Source organism: Scomber japonicus, chromosome 7, assembly GCF_027409825.1.
Source record: "Scomber japonicus isolate fScoJap1 chromosome 7, fScoJap1.pri, whole genome shotgun sequence".
In the NCBI taxonomy this organism is placed as follows: Eukaryota; Metazoa; Chordata; class Actinopteri; order Scombriformes; family Scombridae; genus Scomber; species Scomber japonicus.
In genome coordinates, this window is record NC_070584.1 from 20,228,183 (window position 1) to 20,250,309 (window position 22,127).

Here is a 22,127-nt window from a genome sequence, read left to right on the forward strand (position 1 = left end):
ACTCTGACATGTCACTGATGGATCTTTTTGTGTTTGCATCATTTATACATATTTCTGCAAATTTCCTGATATCTTTTGAAACTTTGCGATATCCACTAGTATATAAAATAAAAGCAACAGTTAGGTGCCCACATGAAAACTGAAAGACATTGTCACTCCTCTTGTTCACACTGGAAATTAAAACATTCCCTTTTGATGTAAGTGAAATCATTTTGTGCAAAAAGTTAATCTGAGATAGTCATATCAAGTTGATAAATGCCACATTTACAGTCTTTTGTGTTTCCTTGTACAGTGTTTCCCTGTTGAGCTGCAGTGGAAGTATAGTAACAAAAAGAGGGACTTACGCACTAAAAAGACTGTAATGTTGAAAGATATCTATTTGTTTTGACTTAATTTGAACACCTGAAGCTTCATTTTAGCTTCAGACAAACTTTAAAAATACATTTTAGCACAGAAAGAGGTCTATGGATTTTGGCCCCCAACACTTACTTGTAAGTGCATTATGAAAGGATCTCATAGCTAGTATGGACAGGGGGAATTATTACAAACCTTTTTCAATGTTCATTCTACTATAGTTTTTAAGACTGACTTAAAAAAATGTGAAACTGTCCTAGCTCGCCACAGGTAGTTCATTAGAGTTTAATAGGTTAAATATACATTTACGAGGAGGTAGAGAATCAATGTAATCAGTGTCAACATTAGATTATCAGAATCAGAATCAGAATATCTTTATTGTCATTGTAACAGGTACAGCGAAATTAAGTGCAGTCCTTAGCAGTGCAAAAGAGCTAATAAATAATAATAAAAAAGAAACACATAAAAAAACTATATAAAACACATAAACACAATATAAAACAACCCACTCACTCACTCGTCCACATTACAATATTGCACACAGTCCTTGAAGAGCATATCCAGTGTAAAATTTGCTACAGTCAATGTGCTAAATACGAGTTCAAATAGCGGGCAGCAGCAATATCATTTTCTAACAGCAGGGGGCAGCATTGACTAAAGTCTATTGAGCAGCTATGTTAAGAAAGAAAGCTCTAGAAAGCTCTCAGCTACTTCAAAGGATTTAATAGTTTAACTTTGATAAAATAGGGCAGCAAAAGCACAGATCGAGTGCTTGAAAAGAGCCAAAACAACATAGAGAAGTGCTATGTTTTAAGTAAAAAAAAGACCTGATTATGTCCTGAAGGTGGGCAGAACAGAGCTGAAGTCCTCCGCCCACTTGCTGATGATAGCGGGTCATGCGGCCTCGACTGTTTTGATCCACACAGCTTGGGACAGGCGGGGCAGAGATGGCGGAGTACTGGGAGTCTAGGTAACTCCCGTGAGAAAAAACCCGAACTACTGAGGCAAAAAAACCCGTTTCACAAGCTGCCATAGGGGGAATTTAGCGGTGAAGCTGGCGGCCTTGTACGGACCTCTATTCCGCCCGGAGGACATGGAGATCAGGGCGGAGGGCGAGGCGGAGGAGCGCAGGTGGGTGACACCTTGGGGGTGGGGGGTGACTGTTACCCGGCACGGCTAGCAAGGTTAAAGCTGTACAACTTAAGTAGAAACTTTATCACTCAGTGGCTAACCAGATACGAACAATGATGATTTCTGGACCGGCAACTCTCTTAAATTGAGCCAAGATGTCAGCTAGTGGAGTGTTGACGCTAAGCTAGCTAGCTGGGGAGCTAGGCTAGGCTAACCGGATATGTAACTAAAGCTTTGACAGCTTGAAGCTAACAACACTACTGTGCGACGTCAGCAAGTCAAAAGACAAGTATTTGACTTACACATGTTTTACAAAAGATAAGTTGCATCAAATAAATCAGTACAATTATAACTAACCCTAACCCTAACTAATGTTTGTGCTAACAGCTAATGCTAGCTGTCAAGTCTAGTTGACATTTCGACCCGCTGGCTGTCGTGCAGGATTATTATCACAAAACATCAGTAATGGATTTGAAAAGTACATAACTGAGGTTCAATTTAGCACTGGGGTGATTGTCTTATACTAGGCTACCAAAAGACAGACATAATGATGTTTTGACAACATAATTACTGTAAAGAAATGGATCAAACGCTGCACATGTTCACTAGAATTGAACATTGTGCTCTAACATAACTCCAATTAAATTACCATTCTATGCAGTGCACTAACCTCATATCAGTAATGTGCGTTATTTACTGTAGCAATATTTATCTTGTTAGGGCAGCTGGTACATGCATGATGAGAAAGTTATTATTTGCACTGGTTGAAGAATTCACCTTGTTACCTTTTGATATTCCTTTGATTTCAATATTGTCTAAACAAATCTGTATTCTTCAGTACAATACACACACACACACACACACACGCACACACATAAAACAGAGTGGTAAGGTTAATCCCTAACCTCAACATCCTCTCTGATCCTTGTGGTATTTTAGCCTTGATGCTCCCACACAGACTTAAAAATACATAGTAACACACAACACACACGCTTCTGATGTGTTTAAATGCATGATGCTCTATACTCATATTACGGCATAGACTATGATGATGAACATACTAGTAAAGTATGTGGAGAATGTTCTCTAACACTCAGATTCCCTCTCTCCATCTTACATGATGTGATTTGATTAGTTGCTGAACTCGTGATGCTGCTGCTGCAGCTTAAAAAAGAGCCTTGTTGTGCTCGTAAATGTGCTATTTCTAGGTTGATAGCCTTTACTTTTTAACCAGCCACTAGCCTTCTCGCATGAGATGTAAATGTTACATTGTTTTTAGTAAAAGGAAATGTAATAAATACAATTTGTATTTTAATTACTTCAGCCTGCACAAAACAATACTTAGTGGTCCTTTATGTGGCCTGGGTTACTTTTTTGTCCTTCTTTCCACCTACTACTGTCTAAGATATTTTAGGGCTGTTTAAATATCTTTATTAAATTAAGCACACACCACATTATAAAGATATAGGTAACAGATGACCAGTTAAATTATCCTATACTCAAAGAATGCCGCCTCAGGTGTTTGTACCCTCTGACAGCAGGATTTTTTTGTCCCCTCTCCATAGTTATGTGACCAGTTCTCAATAGCGTTCAATCGGACTGCTGACTTTAGGCAAAAAATAGGAAGTGCTGGATATGAGCCAACACTTTATGACTGTGAGGGAATGTGACCTTATATCATTTTGCTTTTTATCCAAAAGTTTTTGGAGCAACAGTTTTCCACTGCTGTGCTCTAAAGATAAGGTTACACATCTTGTGAACACACAGGCCTGTTAAGCAAGTGGGTCCATACCAAGTTTGTGGTTTGTAATATGGGATATCAATATATGCTTGCACAAAATGGAGATTGTAAATCTTCAAATTCTCTTAGAGCTCACACAGTGTTGTCCTTTAGGCAGATTTAGCACAGATAATAATAAGGATTAACAGCCCTGTATCAAAAAAATCAGTAAAAGGTGAAAAAGTTCTGCTTGTATTTTTTTAAGGCCTAGACCCTTGTAAACATTGTATGCAGACTGTGGGACAGTCTCTTTTTATGTATCAATCTATTTAGGGCAAGGTCTGGTGATACTGGTAATATTTATTGCTGATCAGCTGGTATTTCTGCCAGAAAAGTTGTTAGGGTTGGTGTTGGTGGTGGTGGGGTTGCTGAGGAAGACGTCTTACTGTGTGCTTCCAGTGATATACAGGCAGACACAGATTACTTCCTTACTGCCTTCACTGTCTTTTTGCTTTTTAGTTACAATAAATAAATAAAAACTGTTTAGTTAATTTTTGCATTTCAGTGCCCACATTCATCAAAAAACAAACAACTCAGCACTTCCAGTTATTTGCTGAGTTCAGGTATAAGTAAAATTATTGTGACTGAACTGCTTAAAAGTCACTAATTTCAGGGAAAGTATTGCTCATGTTAGCAGTGATTTAAGCCACAACACTGCTAACGCCAGCACTTCTTCACCTCCTTCCTCATTCCTAACACCGCACCCCTGCCCCCCTGCTTCCCTCTTCACGCTGCTGTCCTGTTTTCCTTCCAGGCGGGAGCACTGGAAGCTGTTGTCCAGCCTAAAGACCACAGTGGAGGGCCTCGTGTCCACGAACAACCCTAATGTGTGGTCACGCTACGGCGGACTACAGCGGCTGCACAAGGACATGAACAACATCCTCAGTCATGGACTGAAGAATGAGCAGGTCAGAACTCAGGAGATCTGACCCACATCACTCTCCCTTTTGTGTGTAGTCGTGCTTTTCCCAGTCTGTTAACAGTTGTTAAAAGATGATAAAACCTGTTGCAACCATCATCAGACATGTATAACAATTCAGTATCAGTTTGCTTGCTAGAATACAGGGAGAAATACTAGACCATGGGAAGTACAATGCCTCAATAATGGCTTATTGTACTTACTGAGGTTGATATTCTCTGTAACTAGGGCGTGTTACCTTGATTTAACAGCTGGTTTGGGGTTGCAGGTGTACTACAAGCAGAGAGACTACTGGCCATTTGTCTGGTGTGTTCGTTACATCAGCCCTCACCTCGCTTCACATGTTGAACAGGTATGGTCACTTCCAGCCACATACATACACATGATACATAAATATTTTCAAGCTTAGTTGGCAAACAATACTGCTTAATTTCATATATTGGAAGCTGAAGATGTTTTTGTTCACTCCACCAACCACCGTGGCAAGAAAACAAACCCTCATGTAGCTGTTAAATTGTGTTCTCAACATTGAAACAGCCTGTAAAATAGTGAAAGTAGGTGGTGAATTTGAGAGTTGATACCCGACTCCATTCTCTCCCATGCCTGAGAAGAGTCACTATACTTCCTCCACTGTCCTGTTGTATGTAATGTGTTGTTATGTAATTAATCTGTTGCTGTTGTGGAGAACAGCTACCCTTAAATCCCAGCCTCCTCCTTGTGACGCATTAACAGGATCTTACAACCGCAAACAGACTTGGAGAAGTTGGAATCGAATTACGTTCGGTATTCTCACTGTTACTGGCCAGCAGTGCTTAAAGCATGCTCATCCATGGTATAATGATCATTTGATTGGCTCGTAATTATCTTGTTTGCCCTCTTCTTAATCGTCACCTGCGTTGAACCATATAAGACGTGTCTCTAAACCACTTCACAGCCTTTTTAGACCTCCCAGAACTGACATACCTGCAATGAATCTATCACAAATTTGTATCAAATAAGCATACATTTCTCTTGCATGATACATAGAGGAAAAGTAAGGATATTAAGGCAATGAACACTGTGGCAACTGTTGACACATGTTTGTCCAAGTCTTTTAAAACAAAAAATTCAAGAAGAGATCCTCTGTCCCATTTGATGTCACGTGTTTTCAGAATATGGTTAGAATGAATAGACAAAGACCTGTGTAGAGCTTCAGAGTTCGTTCCTGGCCTTTGACATTGATAAATATCTTGTGATATGATCAAAACGTTCTAAAACAGCTACGAAATAGACCTTGTGGTGAAGTTGTTTGTCAACATCTGGGTGGTTTGTTTGAGCAGTGATTGCCATTAAGTGTAACCAGTGAAAACACGGACTGTCACATATATTATATTGACAACAGAAAATTCAAAAACAAGATTTAAGAGTGCAGGCTGTTTAACAAGCCGTGGAAAAAAATTGGACATGAGGGCATTACATTTGAATATTTGAAACTTTATTTCTCTCTCTCTCTCTCTCTCTCTCTCTCTCACTCACTCACTCACTCACTCACTCACTCACTCACTCACTCACTCACTCTCTCACTCTCTCTCTCTCTCCCTCTCTCTCTCTCTCTCTCTCTCTCTCTTTCTCTCTCTCTGTCTTTAGTTCAGTCATCTGGAACCGGTACTGAGCAGCGGGATGCAGAGTGCCGGTGAAAGCTACAAGGCAGAGCGCTGGCTGCTTCACAGCTTACAGGTTCACATGCTGTCGGCTCAGCTCAGACCTCTGCTCAGACATCTAGGACATACAAGAAAATACTATAATGGTGAGAGGTTAATTTTAATATAAAAGGCATTTTTGTGTCATATAAAATAAAGTAGTAGCTTATCGCTTATCTTCTGTTCCTTAATCTCCACATGTCCACTTGTATAGCTTTACCTTTTTCCTAGACTCTTCACGTATGTCCTACTGAATATCTCTCTTCATCTCCTCAGCTCTCTCCTTACTTCTCTTTGCCTTTCAGATGATGCCTTTCTGCTGAGCGAGCCTCATGTCACTGCCATGTTCCAGTGTCTGGAAGCTGTGGAGCAAAATAATCCTAAACTGCTGGCCCAAGTAGACACTGTAGGGGTGGGTCTCACATATCCATCACAAAACTTAAACATATACCTGAAAAGGTGTCCTGTGGGTGGACATGATGGCTGCTTCTCTTGCTCATCTTTTGTTTGTTTCATTAATTACACTTCTTTCTCATCCTATAGTTGTCTCCACTGAAGGGGCCACCATGTCTCGGCCTGTTGAAGAGCCAGAGCCTGTGCGTGCTGCCAGGGGCCGGCGGGGCCTGGAGGAATGCTGATTCAGCTCTCAGAGGAGAGTCTCTAAACCGCAGACTCACCACCTCCAACTGCTCCCTCCGAGAGGCAGTTGCCATCAGCCACAACTGCGGGAACACGACGGGGGTTGAAACCCAAAACGGCAACAGCACAAGTGAGGAAAGCGTGAAGGGTCACAAAACTAATGGTAGACAGGCAGCTGATATTTCTTGTCATCAGTTATTCTTTTTTCATGTCTGTTTATTACTTAGAGTACATTTTAGTATCATGGTTTTTATACCATGTGGGACCTTTTTATTGTAAGTGATGTAGTAGGCTTCAGGCAAAGCATTAAGTATTAATAGTGGTACATGGTGCACACTTAAGGTCATGAAAGTTCAAATGTGCTACATTTTTATATGTGTTACTATATTAGGTCACATTTACATTTGTTGTCACTAGTTTCTAGCAGCAATTTGAGTTTTGGACCAGATTTCATGTGAGTGCGTCAGAACTTAAGTGAAGGATTTTGAGGTCGTACATTAAGGGAAGTTAATGAAGAGAAAATAGTCTCTATCTTTTTTTTAATCAGTACATACAGAGGGGAGGGGTTAGGTGATGACACTATGAATGCACTACAGTTTGAATGCGAAAACTCACTGACTTAACCATACAGAGGCTTGATTGTTGCAGGATAAGGTCAGTTATTGAAGAATGTGTGTTGACACATCCTCCGAAACTCAATGTCCTGAACTGGCTGTCCTCGCTGAAATGGATAAAATCAATTTGGACTTGTTTTTAACATCGCTGTTGCTTTTTTGCATTAAAAACAGTATTTTTGCCAACTTAATTTAGGGACCAGTGTCCATTCACATCAACAAAATTTGAATAAATAAAAGGGAAGTGACTTTAAGTTTTATTTTTTTTGAAGAGTCATCTTCCTGTTCTATTGCAGAAACTACCTCTCCTGCCAGCAGCCTGGGAGCTCCCTGGGTGTGTGTGTCTACACCGAGGGAGAGCGAGCGGGGCGTGACACCCCCTCCTGGACCAGTGTCGGTCCCTTGCATCTCCCTAACAGAGTCGCCTTCGCCCTCCTCCTCCGTACAGCCTGAGACGGGGGACTCCGGTGATGGTGACTACGATGATGGTCCAGAGTACCTGGCTATTGGTAACCTGGGGCAACGCAGTCGCCACGATTCCCGAAGCTCCACACACAGCAGTGAGCAGGGTGACATTAAGGACCCGCCCATGCAACAAAGTCCCCTGGCTCCACCCCCACCTAGGTGCTCATCTTTTTCAGAGGGCCAGACGGGGCCGGTCCGAGGGTCCCGAGGACACACCCGCTCGTTTTCTGACACAGGGGTCAATCTGAAACTCAGGAATGGTAAGTAAACTGGGAGGTAACTGAATGTGCTTCTAATTTAGTCTAACCAGGAAGTCCACATGTCCTCCATAAATCTTCAAACATTTTAGCTTGGATACAGTTTAGTACTTCAGAAGTCTTTATACAATTAAATAGACAAATACTGACATCTGTTCTTTGTGTTCACACTGCAGCGGACAAAGCTTCTAGTCTAGTTTTACCTGGTTGTTGATTTGCAATAACAACAGACAGTAGATGGAGCAGATAACATGAAGATGAATATAGTATTTATTGTGGTGAGGTTAGAGGTCTAAACATGTTTGGTTTATTTCTGTCTCAGCGCAGTAACTTATTCTGCCATATGTTCACAGATAAAATCATATTATGGAAAGCACTGATCTGATGATGTTTGATAAATAGTTTCCTCATATATCTCATTTACATTTGGAGATCTACAGCATCTATTTTGGATCAGGAAATCAGTGGGTTTTGGTAGCATGTTTTTAGCGAGGAGTTACTGTGTGATAAAATGGGGTTTGTGGTGAGGCCACAAGGTCAACACTTCCTCTCTGAACAGTTTTAACCTTTCCAAATTAACATCTCTGTTCTCTATTGCACACAATGTTTTCCCTTCTTGGCGTGAGGTTACCTTCTTTCTTGCTTAATCTCTTTCCTCTCTCCTTTTCTACCTTTCGTGCGAAGGAGGGGGCCAACGGAAAATCACCATAATAATTGAAGATCCGGTAGCAGGTTGGCAGTGCAGTTCTACTGTACTCCATCACTTGATCCCTCCCACCCCCCTTTGTCTTTTTCTTCTGCATGTGGATGAACTCTCTCCTACCCTTCCATTTCAAGTCTTGCCCTAAACACTTCATTTGTATTTTTAGTGTTTTTTTTGTTTTTTTACTTGTTATTTTGTGCAGGTCAAATTGATGTGATAAGGGCCACTGCTGGTCACTTCTAGTGTCTGTCGTTGTGTTTGTTTGTTTCCATGCACACATTTTCATGATTAATCAAACTATTTCACAGAAAGAATCATGGCTAAGTTATTTATATTCTGTTTCTTTCATTACAGTTTACATTAATGATACCCCAATAGGGATATTGGTATTTCCTTTGAGAAGTTGTCTTAAAACTAAAATGTAACAAGTCATCTGTATATGTCAAAAATTAAGCTAAGCAGTTCCTGTATTTGTTTGTAATGCACTGGAACAAAGAAATCTTTCTTCCTTAAATGAATGTTCCGCTTTATGCAGTTTAGAGTTAAGTCATTATATTGACAGAGGTCAGCAACCTGCATGTAATAAAATGAACCGTTTCCATAGATTTTATTGTTTGCCATGGGAAAGCTGGAGAAATTTAAACAGTGTTTCACCAGTTGCTTTCCCATCAGTGTATATAAATGAATATCCATCATCTGATCAATTTAAAGTATTCAGCATTGATTTCAGTGACATGTTGATGATAAGAGGCCCTTAATATTGTGTTTTTGTCTCCTAGAATCAGCTGGTGATGACTCCTGTATTAAGGACTACAGCCCTTTCTCACCTCAGCGCAGCGATGTCAGCACATCCAGTTCCCTCTACATGGAGTCTAGTGAGTTTTCTGAAATTCTGTTTCTATTCTTCAACAGAAGCCTGACGTTCATTTCAGATCCATTGTTGCACTTCCAACGAGTGCAGTAGTAGAAATACTTTGCACTGAGCCTTTGCTCTGATGCAGTAAACCAAAGAGTCCAAAGCAGGTTTAAATATTGGAGTGAGTGGGACAGCAAGGCAGGCAGGAAATGTATCTTAAATTAAATTAGTTTTCAGTTCCTGAATGTGAATGTCGTAAGTGAATCAGCCGGTCTATAAACATGACACTCTGAACTTCAGCTGGATGTTTATGGAAAAGTCAGGTGAAAGTCTTTGTTTGTTTATGTGAAGTTTATCTGCCTGACACAACACATCTTGGAGTGGATGGATCAGATCGAAAACCTGAGGAATGTTGTTGGTTTTTTGGAAAGTTTAGAGCATTTAAAGTTGCTTTTCTTTTGAAAACTAAAGCTGATTATATTACAATACCACAGATATGATTAATCTTCCTGTTATATTTTTGAGTGTGTATATGTTTTGGTTACTTCAGATGGGTCCCAGTACAGCAGTGTTCCAGATGGGATGTTCAGGAAACCATCAGAGGGCCAGAGCCTCATCAGCTACCTGTCAGAGCAGGACTTTGGCAGCTGTGCTGACCTAGAAAAGGTCAGTGATTGTGATGCAAAATGAATGATGTATACATTTTATGCAAGCTGATGCAGAGTGCCTCAAAAAAAGCATATTTGATAAAAAAGACCTCAATTCTGAAACTAAGCCAATCCTCTGATAGATGAAGGTTTAAAAGTATTATGTTGAAGTTGGCATTACGCAGGAAGGTTAAAAAGAAACAGTCAATCTACTTTCTTAATCACTTTCTTATTTCTATACTTCTGTAGGAGAACGCTCATTTCAGCATTTCAGAATCCCTTATTGCTGCCATTGAGCTGATGAAGTACAACCTGCGGCGTCAGGAGGAGGAGGGCGAGGAGGAGGGAGACAGCGACTGTGAGATTCAACAGCTCAAGCAAAAGATCCGCCTGCGGAGGCAGCAGATCCGCCGCAACCGGCTGCCGCCTTGCACAACCTCCCAGCACCGTAAGACACCATTAGTAGGAGGAAACTGTTAAATGAAGAGTGTAATCATGTTCACTGATCACAGTTTAAAGCTTTTGGTTATTGGATGTGATTTAAATTTTTGGTTTCATTAATAGATTATGTTTTTGTACTCTCTATCTTGAAAGTCATTAATATTATTGCAATAGAACAACAAACATCTTGGTAGCTGTTGCTTTCAGTAATTTAGGGACCCCCACACATGTCTTTAACATATATTTAACCAGTTTAATATATCTTTAGTCTGAAGTCTTTCCTTTGTAAATAAGCCTCACGGCCATTACACTGTTGTTAACTACTGTTGATTTCTGCTTCATTAATTTTGGTCTCATTAAGTTTTTGTGTCCCGCCCCCTTCTATTTGTACAGTTTTCCACTCCACTGATAGCGGAGGCTCCAGGAGGAGCTCTCAGGACTCCTACCAGGGCCTGTCTGACTCTGGCTCAGCTGAGGAGGTGGAGGAGTGCGAGCTACGAGGTAGAGAGAAGGAATGAGGGAACTCTAGCGAACATTAACACAGGGAGAGAAACTTCCACAAAAATGAAATGAAAATCTTTTTGAGCATCACAATTAGTGTAGATATCAGATCCCATCATTTTACTAACTAAAAAAACTAACTAGAAATGTGCAGAAAGCCTTTTCTGTTCCAGTCCTAATTCATAACATCTTCACCACACTGGCTTCATATCACTCACCAAGCATGTCACGTTTTACCATGGACCATAAACATTGAGGTCTGAGAAGAAAGGTCACAGAATGGTATCTGTAGTTTATTTATTAGTGTTGCTATTTATATAGATGTTGCAGTCATGTGAGTCGGCATATCTTGGATTTATATGGTCATAATAATTTGCTAGCGTGTGTTCAGTCTAGGCCATTTTTTTGTGGTATAGTGCAAGCAGTGTATCAAGTCATTTTTAAATATTTTGTCTCTGAATTAGGCAAAGATATGCCAACTGCTGTTTTGTTTTGTTTAATCATAACTGCAAGAGACTAATCTTTTCAGTTATATCTGAGCATGCATTGCTTTGTAAATATTAACCTGGAGTGTGTGTGTGTGTGTGTGTGTGTGTGTGTGTGTGTGTGTGTGTGTGTGTGTGTGTGTGTGTGTGTGTGTGTGTTAAAATATGTTTGCGTAAATAAATGCATATTTTGTATGTTTGTACAAAATATGTTGTTTGTTCGGGCCACATGACTGCATGACTTCCACATGTACTTCCACTTGTACATGTATACACGTACTGCATCAGTGCAGTATGCTGTATGTTTGCCTGTGACACTGACACACAGCTCTGTGGACTGTTTTTGTTTGAAATTTTCATGCTTGTGGTGTTGGTTGTGCTGAGTGTTAGTTTCTGTCTCTCAGATGGCTGCGAGGGTCAGTCCCTGCTGGCGGTGTCACAGAACGGCCTCTCACTGTCACTCGCCTCCCTCTTCTCAGGTATCTGCAGGCTGGATGGGTGGGCGAGGCTCCTCAGTTACATAGACTGTTTATTGGGGCGGCGCTTCTCTGAGAGGAAGCTGATGGCTTCACTCCAAACTAAGAATTTTTGCTTTTAATCCTTCTTCCTAAACTGGATAGCACATAGAGTATAACTCTCCCCATTCAGTTTACAGCTTTTGTTTTTGTCTTTATGAAATTGCACTAGTTGATTCTGTCCAAATCTAACAATAGAAACAACTCTCAGTACGATTACAGATGCTACAAAAGTCAATGCTAAAATATCCAAAAGACCTTGTAAAGTGTTTATATATGTATATTTATTTAATTGAAGTAATCCATATCCTCACAGCCTTTAAGATTGATTTTATGCTACTTTGTATACTTGCACAGGAGCTTGTGCAGTCCCAGCCTGCAGAAAGGAAATAAAGAAGTACTAAAATAGTCAAAGTACTAAAACTGTGTGAGTAAGACCTGACTAAAGAATTTTTAAAAATAGGAGTGCAACCTTTTACTAAGATCTCATTAATGTTTGATTTACTAAATGTATTTTTAGTGCCTGTGTGCTGAAAGGGCAGTGATGAAGAACCAAAACTACTAATTCATCAAAAAACACACAATTTTGGACAGAAATAATCAGTATGATGAAGAAAATGTAAACAGTAGGATCTAGGCAGATGTGTAAGCTGCAAATTGAACTGTTCTCCTGAAGCTACAGTATTTCTTTGACCAAACATCAGATTACTTCACTAGATGAGTGTGATCAATATTACAATGAAAGTATTTCTATCCTACACTGTATCCGCCTAGTTGCAAAATAATCAGTTCTCAATAGGACATTATTTCCCTTTCAACTAATAATAATCAGCTGTTGAAAGAGCTAAACTCCCTGTTGAGTTTTGGTTGCTGTGTTATTCAGATTGAAATGTTTTATTTTGGCCCACAAAACCTCACACAGAGCAGGGCAGAGACTTTTCCAAGTTTTCAGTTTGGAGTTGAGCCAGCCGCGTCCTCCCCTCAGCTGAAATGTTTGCTTGGCTGTTTGTGTCGGTGCTTGTTGCTTAGTGCGTCAGGGTGTTGGAGGATAAATGTGCCTGTACCTGTTAGACGTTAAGGAGACTCATGGGAGGAGAGGAGGTAGCAAGTGTCATTCTATGGCAACTGACTATAAACAGTTTATTCACTTATCCATCCTTCCATCCTTTCTTCCATGCATACGTCCATCCCATTATTCTCATTTCCCAATGCGCCAACCATCTCATCACACGAGTTGGTTTACCTGTGCCTGTTTCAGATTTCAGAGACCCATCATGACCTTGATTGCATCTATAGAGATGTAAAAAGATCACATATTTTCCAGGATTTTGTTTATAATATTATGATACTGTGTAAATATTTTCCTACTTGCCTTGTCTTGCCCGACATTCCCAAGTAATTCATACTAATTTGTCATAATGTCTAAATAATTTCTTGTAAGCATAACCAATCATTAAACCTAATCTTAACTCAAATGAACAGAACAAAAAACCAAATTAATAGGTGTGATGATATTTTTAAGTACTAATGTGATATATACTTTCATTACATGTTGTGCAAAAGTACGTATTGTTCAGAAAGAAGTTCATACATTCTTGATGATTGTTTTCTACGTATTTGGTCAAAACTATTTTCATATTTGGTTCAGTCAGTGTTTCTCAGGCATAGTAGGATATTTCAGCAATCAAGGACCAGATGTCATAAAGTCTATGTTTTGCCTTAGAGTGCACTGCTTAGAAGAGGAAGAAGATAGTTTATTGACCCTTAACTTAGGTCAGTGATTAATATATATTGCTCCTAATCTCTTAGACAGGCGGTGCTACAGTTACACCTCGCTCCTCTGGACACCAAGCAGCTTGAAATCCATTGCCTTGCCCTGTCTGCCTTCACTTGCTTTTAGTGCCACTGATGATAGTTATACCCGTAGCAGCACTTTGCAATAGTTAAACGCCCCAAACCATCAGTGCAAATGAGGCCAAATAGTTATTAGACAGCATATGCCCTCAAGCCGATTTTGATTTAGTGCTCATGCAACTATAACTTTTTTAAAAATACAATCATTCAAGTTGAAACGATGCCTGCACATGAACAACAAAGGACATTTGTTGAAATCTTGCAGCTGACTAACTTCCTCATTCAGCTCTTTAACATGCTGTAGCGTTGAGTGAGTGACTGCACCCTGAAGGGTTTTGGATCTTACCCATGTTTTATGTGATCAAACAAGAATGCCAATCTTCTGATAGAAAGATGCCGCACACAAGAATTCATGCAAGGGATAGTCTGCCAAACCTGCGCTGCTTATTGTCTTCGCTTACATGTTATTAGTGGAGTACTTGGACAAAATACTAAATAATTCTTCTGGCTTTCCTGCATGCTACTTGCTAAAATGGCTTTGAAAACATGCTTGAATTTAATAAAATATGTGTTCTTGATTTTCTTGTACTTTGACTGAGGTATATTTGAAGGTTTGGGTTGCCTTTTTGGATTTCCTTGCCTTTTGGGCCCTAGATCAGATTTCTTGTTTTCCCCTTTGTTTTACTTGTAGCAAATAGTGAAATTTCATCTAAAGTAAAACATTTTACTTCACCCACCAGCCAGATCACCAGAGTGATCCATAATCTGACTTTTTTCTTATAAAGTATCTACAAATTTAAATTTTTATTGTATAGGTATTGACAGTCGTCTATTCTCTGTGGCTGGTGGATGAAAAGGTTTTCTTGTCTTTGTACCAGTCTCTGTTTCTTAGTGGTATTCACTTGTCTGTTTACCGTTGCTGTGTCTTCCAGATGCAGACATTAAGCGCAGTGTGAGCTCCAGCAGTAGGTCTTTTCTCAGCTCAGAGTCCATGTAAGTAACATAACTTCTTCATGCTTGCCTTTATTCTTTGTGTTGTGGTTTGTTTGGTTTTTAGAATCTTAAATATCTAAGGTTTGATTACTCAAATCTGCACAAGACAAAGGACCAGGTTTTCTAAGAAAATGGTGTAAAGAAAATGTTAGCTGCAATTCTTAATGAATCTGTAGCTGACTAGCTGTAATGTGTGTGTATTTAGCTCCTGATTTACTAAGACAGCAGCTCATGACACATTCTGAGCCTAGGACTGCTTGTTTGATGCAAAATTACATTCATTTATAAGTATTGCTCTTTTTTCTTTCCAGGTATCAGACTTGTTTACGTCTTATATCTAACCAAATGTACGCAGTTGCTGTCCCAGGCTTCATTACATAGAAAAAAATTAAACAAAAAGTAGAAAACCCAAGCAGGCTTTCATCTATAAAGACACATGATGACAAATGAATGAGAATAAGCACATTTCCTGTAACCTTGATAAGATAAACCACAGCCAGATCTTTGGGTAAAACATCCATTAAGCTGTCATCAGGTGTTTTAAACACTTTTCTCTCCCTCTTTGTGTGTTGCTAGCTCTCCCTCCTTCCTCCAGTCCAATTCTGCTGAGTCAGTCGCCATGGGTTTGCTCAGGCAGTTTGAGGGCATGCAGCTACCTGCTGCCTCAGAGCTCGACTGGCTGGTCCCAGAACACGATGCTCCGCAGAAGGTACATCGCCTTGCTTATTTATACGACTTGTAGAAGTCAGTTTTCCACACATGGCAGAGAACGTGAAATAATACATGACACTGAGTATAATAAAACAAACTAAACTGACAGTATGTGGCACTTTCACATGTACAATCTCTCACTCTACTCTTCCTTTGCTGTTTCTTAGCTGCTGCCCATTCCTGACTCTCTGCCGATCTCACCTGATGACGGCGAACACGCAGACATTTACAAGCTGAGGATTCGGGTCCGAGGCAATCTCGAGTGGGCGCCGCCCCGACCTCAGATCATCTTCAACATTCAGCCTGCCCACAAGTGAGTCCACATTTTTCCTGCCCTCTGCCTTCAAATTTACTTTCTCTCTCATTCTTTTTGATGCTCTATTTTTATTTAGGACCTGTCGTTCACTTCTTTTAACCTTTTCTTTATTCATGGTGCTGCTTAGTTTAACTATTTGTTAATAAACCATGAAAGACTCTATTCTGCTGTACTCTGCTTCTTGCTCCTTCTTCACTACTACTACTAGTCTCTTCCGGCAATAGATGTACTCTGTGCGGGATCTCGAGCGACCACATGGTATTTCAGTGATCGCGTGAGATTTCGATAGATGGACGTCATGGTCCATATGACGCTAGGTCAAAATTACGCCGAACCATCGCTTTAACATCCCTTTGTAATGACCCTGTCTTGCAAGATGTTTTTTACTTAAACATTTTCTTTCTCTGTCAGGAGGAAGATCGTTGTGGCGAAACAGAACTACCGCTGCGCTGGCTGTGGCACCCGGATCGACCCAGGTACAACCAGCAGTATGAACAACAATTGTAAAAAGTATTTTTCAAAGTGTCAGTTGTCCTTGAAAGGTTTGCAAGGTGTTAAATGTTTTGACATACTTATTTTTTTTCCCATTTGTAAAACAGTAGTAAAACATTGAGTGTTTACTTTCAGTTTCAGTTCTTGTTTTTTTGTTCATTTCACAATCAGAAAGCGCAACATGTGTAATAGTCTATTTACAGTTTGATCAACTGGACAAAAGCCTTGGTACTTTCCACTTGTGTGAAGAAATTAAAAGTAGACTTTTTTTTCTCACACACATTATGTCCATTGCAAAGTCATAACCCTAACCCCACCCATGTATCTACTCTGTCCCTTCCTTAGATTATATTAAGCGACTGCGTTACTGTGAATACCTTGGCCGTTACTTCTGCCAGTGCTGCCATGAGAATGCCCAGGCGGTGGTTCCCGGCAGAGTGCTGATGAAGTGGGACTTTAGCAAGTACTACGTCAGCAACTTTGCCCGGGATCTGCTGAGCAAGATTGCTGGAGACCCACTGTTCAACCCCAATGACATCAACAGTGGCTTATACAAGAAGTTTAAAGCTCTGGAGGCTGTCAGGGTAAGTTGTCAATAACACGATGGAATTCGAGGATAAACAGGCACTGTGCGTCTAAATGTTTCTGTTATGCGTTGAGCATGAAGTATCCTAATTGTAAAATGGCAAACTTGTGACCGAAGTTGCTGCTTTAAATTCCCAGCCTCTCTAGGTGGAAAACCAGAATGAATAAAGCCAGTCAAGTCCTAAACTGCATTATTATGGAGCAGAACTGGGCTAAAAGAGCTTGAATACATATCAAAGACCTTCTGCAGATAAATCACGTGGGACAGAGTTGTTTTTAATGATGTGTCTTTGGAGATCGTACCCATTGAAACAGGAGAAACAACTCTTATCTCACCTATTTAACACCTTCAGAGCACAAATTTTGTAACTGCGACCTGAACCTAGCCTTGATTTTCCCTTTTTTTTCAGGTTTTGAGGATGCAGCTGTTTCATATGAAAAATCTCTTCAAGACCTGTCGCTTTGCTAAAGAGTACGTTTGTGCATGTTTTTGAGCTTCACAATACTTTCAGATCCTTTGTGTCTATATGCAACAAATCATGCTCCCTGGAAGGCATGCTAACTCTCTGTGTGTGTGTGTGTCTGTCTGTGTGTGTGTGTCTGTGTGTCTGTGTGTGTGTGTCTGTGTGTGTGTGTGTGTGTGTGTGTGTGTGCGCCCTTCAGGGTTCTGGACCAGTTTGACAGCCTACCAGGTCACCTGACCGAGGACCTTCACTTGTTCTCCCTCAATGACCTCACTTCTGTGCGCAACGGGGAACTGGCTCCCCGATTGAAAGAGTTGCTTAAACTTGGTACCATGCACGTAGCTGGCTGTGTGGTAAGATAAAAAAAATTTAACCAGGTTTTTATTGTGGTCGTGTTATTGTGTGGAGAGTTTATCAAGTTAATTTATTGTTAAACAAAACACAAGTAAATTATGACTTTGGCTCAATCCCAGCTGACAGTTTTTTTCTGTCATCTTCTGCAGCTGTGCCAGGCAAAGGGCTTTGTGTGCGAGTTCTGCGGCAACGACAAAGACATCATCTTCCCCTTTCAGCTGAGCAAGTGCCAGCGCTGCGAAGGTGAGCCCTCTCTGCTGGCGGCAGGCCTGGGCGGCTCAAGAGCCCCCTCTCCCCGCCTCTCCGTTCCACTTACCTGGAAAGACTGGAAGATCCCCAAACCTCGTAGACTGCAAAGGGCCCTCTGCCAGGGCAGGAAGGATGGGGAGGGAGGGGAGGGTTTAGGGTTAGAAGTGGATCAGGGGGTGAGTAGTGGAGAACAAAAGGAGCCAAGAGAGAATGCAGAAGAGAGACAGGAACAAGGGGGGATATTTCAAACTTTGAATCCCGGAAAACTATTTAAAGCTTTATCCAGGAGTAAAGGAAATAAGGAAGAGCAGGAGATGTCAGGATGGACTGAATCAGAGAGGGAAGAGGGGAAAGAATGTGATAAAGGAGGAGAAGAGAGGGGAAAGGACCTATGTGAGGAGGTGGGTAGCGAAGAGAGGGCAAAGAGTAGGGAAAGGGGAGATGGGCATGCAAGAAGGGAAAAAGTCAGTTTACTTAAAGCTCTTCACATAGACAGACTGAAGAAAAGCACCTCAAAAACAGATGGAATGGACAGCGACAGTGAAACATGCAGCAGCACGGAAAGCTTAGATGAAGTAGGAACAGGTCAAGAGAGGAAAAGACGATGGAAGATGTCAGGGTTAGTGAGTCTAACCAAGGGTTTCTCAAAACGAGAATCAGAGGATGAGAGGAAGACAGAAGTGAAAGTAGAAGAAAGAAATGAAGTGTCTGAAAAAAGATTATTGGACGAAGAAGGGGGAACTGATGAGGAAGGGAGAGCTGGAAATGAGGCAGAGGAGGATGATGAAATGCTAGATAAAGGCAAGAAGGAGGCAGCCAAAACAGTAGAATCTGGTGCAGAAAAAGTAGAGAAATTTACACTCATGAAACAGCTGAAATCTCATCAGCTGTCAGCCATTTTCTCCAGAGAGAGAAGCAGGAGAGAGGAGGACAAGAGTCAGGAGAGTGATGGAAAAAGAGAGCTCGATACTGAGGAGGAAGGCAAAGAAGTGGCGGCCAATAAAACCAAGGCTAACTGGAGAGGTCGTAGAACTCGCAAAGCCCGGAGAGTAACCAGAGGCAGGAAGACAAAGGATGGGGCAGAGAAAGAGAGCAAGACAGAGGGAGGAGTGAAAAATGAGATCATAGATTGTGCTGAAGGGGATGGGGGACAAGAGTAAAAGCAATAAAGGGCTAAGACATGAATTTTCATAGCTGTTCTGCAGGAAAAAGTTACATAGTTAGGTACTGTAGTGATTATTCTTCTTTAATCCTATCAAGCAGAAATCTACATTCATTTTAGATTTAAAGGTGTTATTTGGTCACAGTCATCTCTTGTTTGATATGTTTATAGCAACGTTGCTGTCTGTTGTCTGTAGTTTACAGATGCTTTTTTTTCTTTCTTTGTAGGGCCGCACAATTTTAGCTACATTTATAATGACCGTTCTATCTGATTAGACTTTACCAACATCCTGACAATAATATTAGTTGAATTTTGCGGTCCTACTTCTATATTTCTGCTTCTTTTTCTAATCTAACTTTTCACTTTTCACTTTTCACAACCTTTCAATCTGTCTGGTGATTTGAGACTTTTTTTCACACTGTTCCCACTTCGTGTTGAGTTTCGGGCACTCTGGTTTTGGTATTTCTTTGTTGTAGTTCTGAGGTTCGCTGAGTTTGCACAACTGGTGTAGGATTGATACTTGGGCAGCTGTTTGGTGGTGGATGCCTCTTGGCGTAGATTTTAGAGGTGTTGATGCGTGAATGTCTCAATGACTGACACTGACACTGTCATCGAGGCTGCTGTTTTCTGTCTTTGGCTCATGTCTTGGTCACAGCCTGACACCAAGACATGGATTGCTGCTAAATAATATGTTTTTATGATAACTTTTTATTGCTAGTAATGGCAACAGATACCAAAGTGTAGTTTTGAATGTTTAGACTGAAGTTTGGACATGAATTTCAGTCTGTGAATTTGTCAGATTAGTCTGTTACACATGTTCATATTTTCATTTCAACCGAGCACTACTTGAGTTGGTCTCGCTTATTATAATTTATCCCAACAGAAGTAGTGTGTCTCATAAGTGCAGACCTGCAGGCTCTTTCACTAGCTCTGTGGGAACATTGCCAGAGGTTATGCTGCCTCATGTGATTGCTTTTAACTCATTTTTATTTGTTTTGTCGACGGAAGAATGTTTTTATTGTGCGGATGTGACTTCTGTGTCAGATTGAATGTGTAATTTATGCTTTTTTTGGTTTCTTTTACATCTGCCTGCTATTATTTAAGCAATCATGAAATAAACACTATTTTTGAATTTGAGTTGCTTGTCATTTCATCAATCCTTCATTACCTTTTTATTTTTAATGTAAGACAGGAATTGCAGCCATACGAATCTGTTGAAGCTGATTAGTTGAGTTTGAGTTGAGCAAATTTGTGTGGTACTCGGGTGGCCTCTTCTGGAAGAGTGAGAGGTGTTTGATGTGGTTTAGGGTGTGGTGTCTGTCTCCCAGGCTCTCCGCTTCCTCACATACCTGCTTCCTCCTACCTTCTGTCTCGCTCTCTTGTACTCCTGCTCCTTTTATACCCTCCTCCGCACATGCTTCCTCCCTCGGGTACGATTGTGATTGGCTACTCTGTAGGGGCATTGCATCTCATTGTCAGTAAACTGGTTAAACCGGTTAACATGTGTTTGGTTTAGCAGATAAGAACTGCTCTTTGTGAAAAAGAAACTTATGTCATATTTTTACTGTTAAGATGGCACTTTTTTTAAAAAGTGAATGTTCCAACTGTTTTATTTATTTATTGAAGTAACACCACTGACACTTTTTTAAACTTTAAACTTTTATGTTTCTGTCTCTACAGAGTGCCATGCGTGTTACCACCGCAGCTGCTTCCGGGCAGGTAAGAACTGTCCTCGATGTCAGCGGCTGGCAGAACGGAGAGAGAGGATGGCGCGCAGAAACATGGAGGAACAAGAGGATGAGGGAGGTGGGACCTAGTGCTGGAAAAAGAGGAAACTCACTCGCACAAACGCGACCATGATTGTAGTGACTGACCACATCTCCTTCTCTGTTTTAGTCCTCCCACACCTGGGTGACAGTACTCAGACAGCTGCATACAGCTGTTTGAGCTTTCTACTTATTGTCATATGTGCTGGTTTTACTCCATCAGGGCATTTGTGTTCATTCAGGAACATGACTGCTACTGATTTTCAGATGTATTTTCTATAAACCCCTTTTCACACATGCACTTTACTGTGGGGAATGTGTTTGGTCTGAGGAGGCTGACTCCTGTTTCCATAAAGATCAAGAGACTTATGGAAAAAGAACTCAAGCTCCCTGCGGTGAGGTGATTTTTAAATTTGTTTTCCCTCAAACAAAAGTAAATGTTTTCACATGTAATCCTTCTAAATGACATGATCATTAAATCCCTCTATATGATGAAAAACATTGGGAATCAAAAATTAAGTCAAATATTAAACACTGTTGACTTTGAAGTTGAGGCTTCGATCTGCAAAGTGGATGACGAAACCTCTTGTCTTGTGAGGATATTTGCTATCTTGTAGTTCCATGTGTGAAAAAGGCCAAAGATTGTATACATTTCTCAGCACTTTGTATAATGTCCTCTGTGGTAAAACTAACCCATGTGACAACAGCAACAAAAACAAGCATTAGCCCAGATTATTGTACCCGGTTTGATATTTCTCCTTCCTACATTTGCAGCTTCTGGCAACTGCTTCAACTCTGGTGATTTTACTAGCTACTGGCTTAGCTGAACTTTGTTTTTGTGAGTTAAAGAGGCAGGATATGTTTTTAAAAAAATAGAATATAAAGTCAAATGTTCAGTGCAGATTCTGTATTTGAGCAATCCTGCCCTTTATGTTGATTTTTAAAATAATATGAAAACATTGAAGATATTTAACTAATCTTTTCTTATCTCCACTCCCTACTGCTCTGTTTTAAGCTGTTTTAGCTACGCTAATGTGCCTCTGTGACCAATGAACTTGGGCTGGCAGGGCTAGTGGAGTTACATTGGAAAGTTGAATTTAGAGATGGCCAGACTTCAGAAGGACATTACAGAGTCAGTGTTGCAAATGTTTTAAATAAGAATGCAAATGCTCAGTTTTTGTGCTGCTGTGTGTGT

General features: G+C 40.5%; 1 protein-coding gene across 3 annotated transcripts; it reads left to right on the top strand.

Annotated features, from left to right (window-relative positions):
* The first annotated feature begins 1,218 nt into the window (after window positions 1-1,218).
* rubcn (rubicon autophagy regulator) lies at window positions 1,219-21,012 on the top strand. 3 transcript variants are annotated; one of them, XM_053322294.1, is made up of 21 exons: window positions 1,219-1,485; window positions 4,020-4,173; window positions 4,453-4,536; window positions 5,811-5,970; window positions 6,169-6,275; window positions 6,407-6,632; window positions 7,413-7,841; window positions 9,321-9,416; window positions 9,948-10,063; window positions 10,294-10,492; window positions 10,879-10,986; window positions 11,876-11,950; window positions 14,773-14,833; window positions 15,410-15,542; window positions 15,712-15,857; window positions 16,272-16,336; window positions 16,698-16,936; window positions 17,348-17,409; window positions 17,601-17,754; window positions 17,905-17,998; window positions 20,847-21,012. In XM_053322294.1, exons 1-21 carry the CDS (start codon window positions 1,448-1,450, stop codon window positions 20,981-20,983), a joined length of 2,883 nt encoding a protein of 960 aa, XP_053178269.1. In that variant the 5' UTR covers window positions 1,219-1,447; the 3' UTR covers window positions 20,984-21,012. The 3 variants fall into 3 exon arrangements, with proteins under 3 accessions (XP_053178269.1, XP_053178270.1, XP_053178271.1); XM_053322296.1 differs by lacking the exon at window positions 1,219-1,485 and adding an exon at window positions 3,184-3,265; XM_053322295.1 differs by lacking the exon at window positions 11,876-11,950.
* The last annotated feature ends 1,115 nt before the right edge of the window (window positions 21,013-22,127 follow it).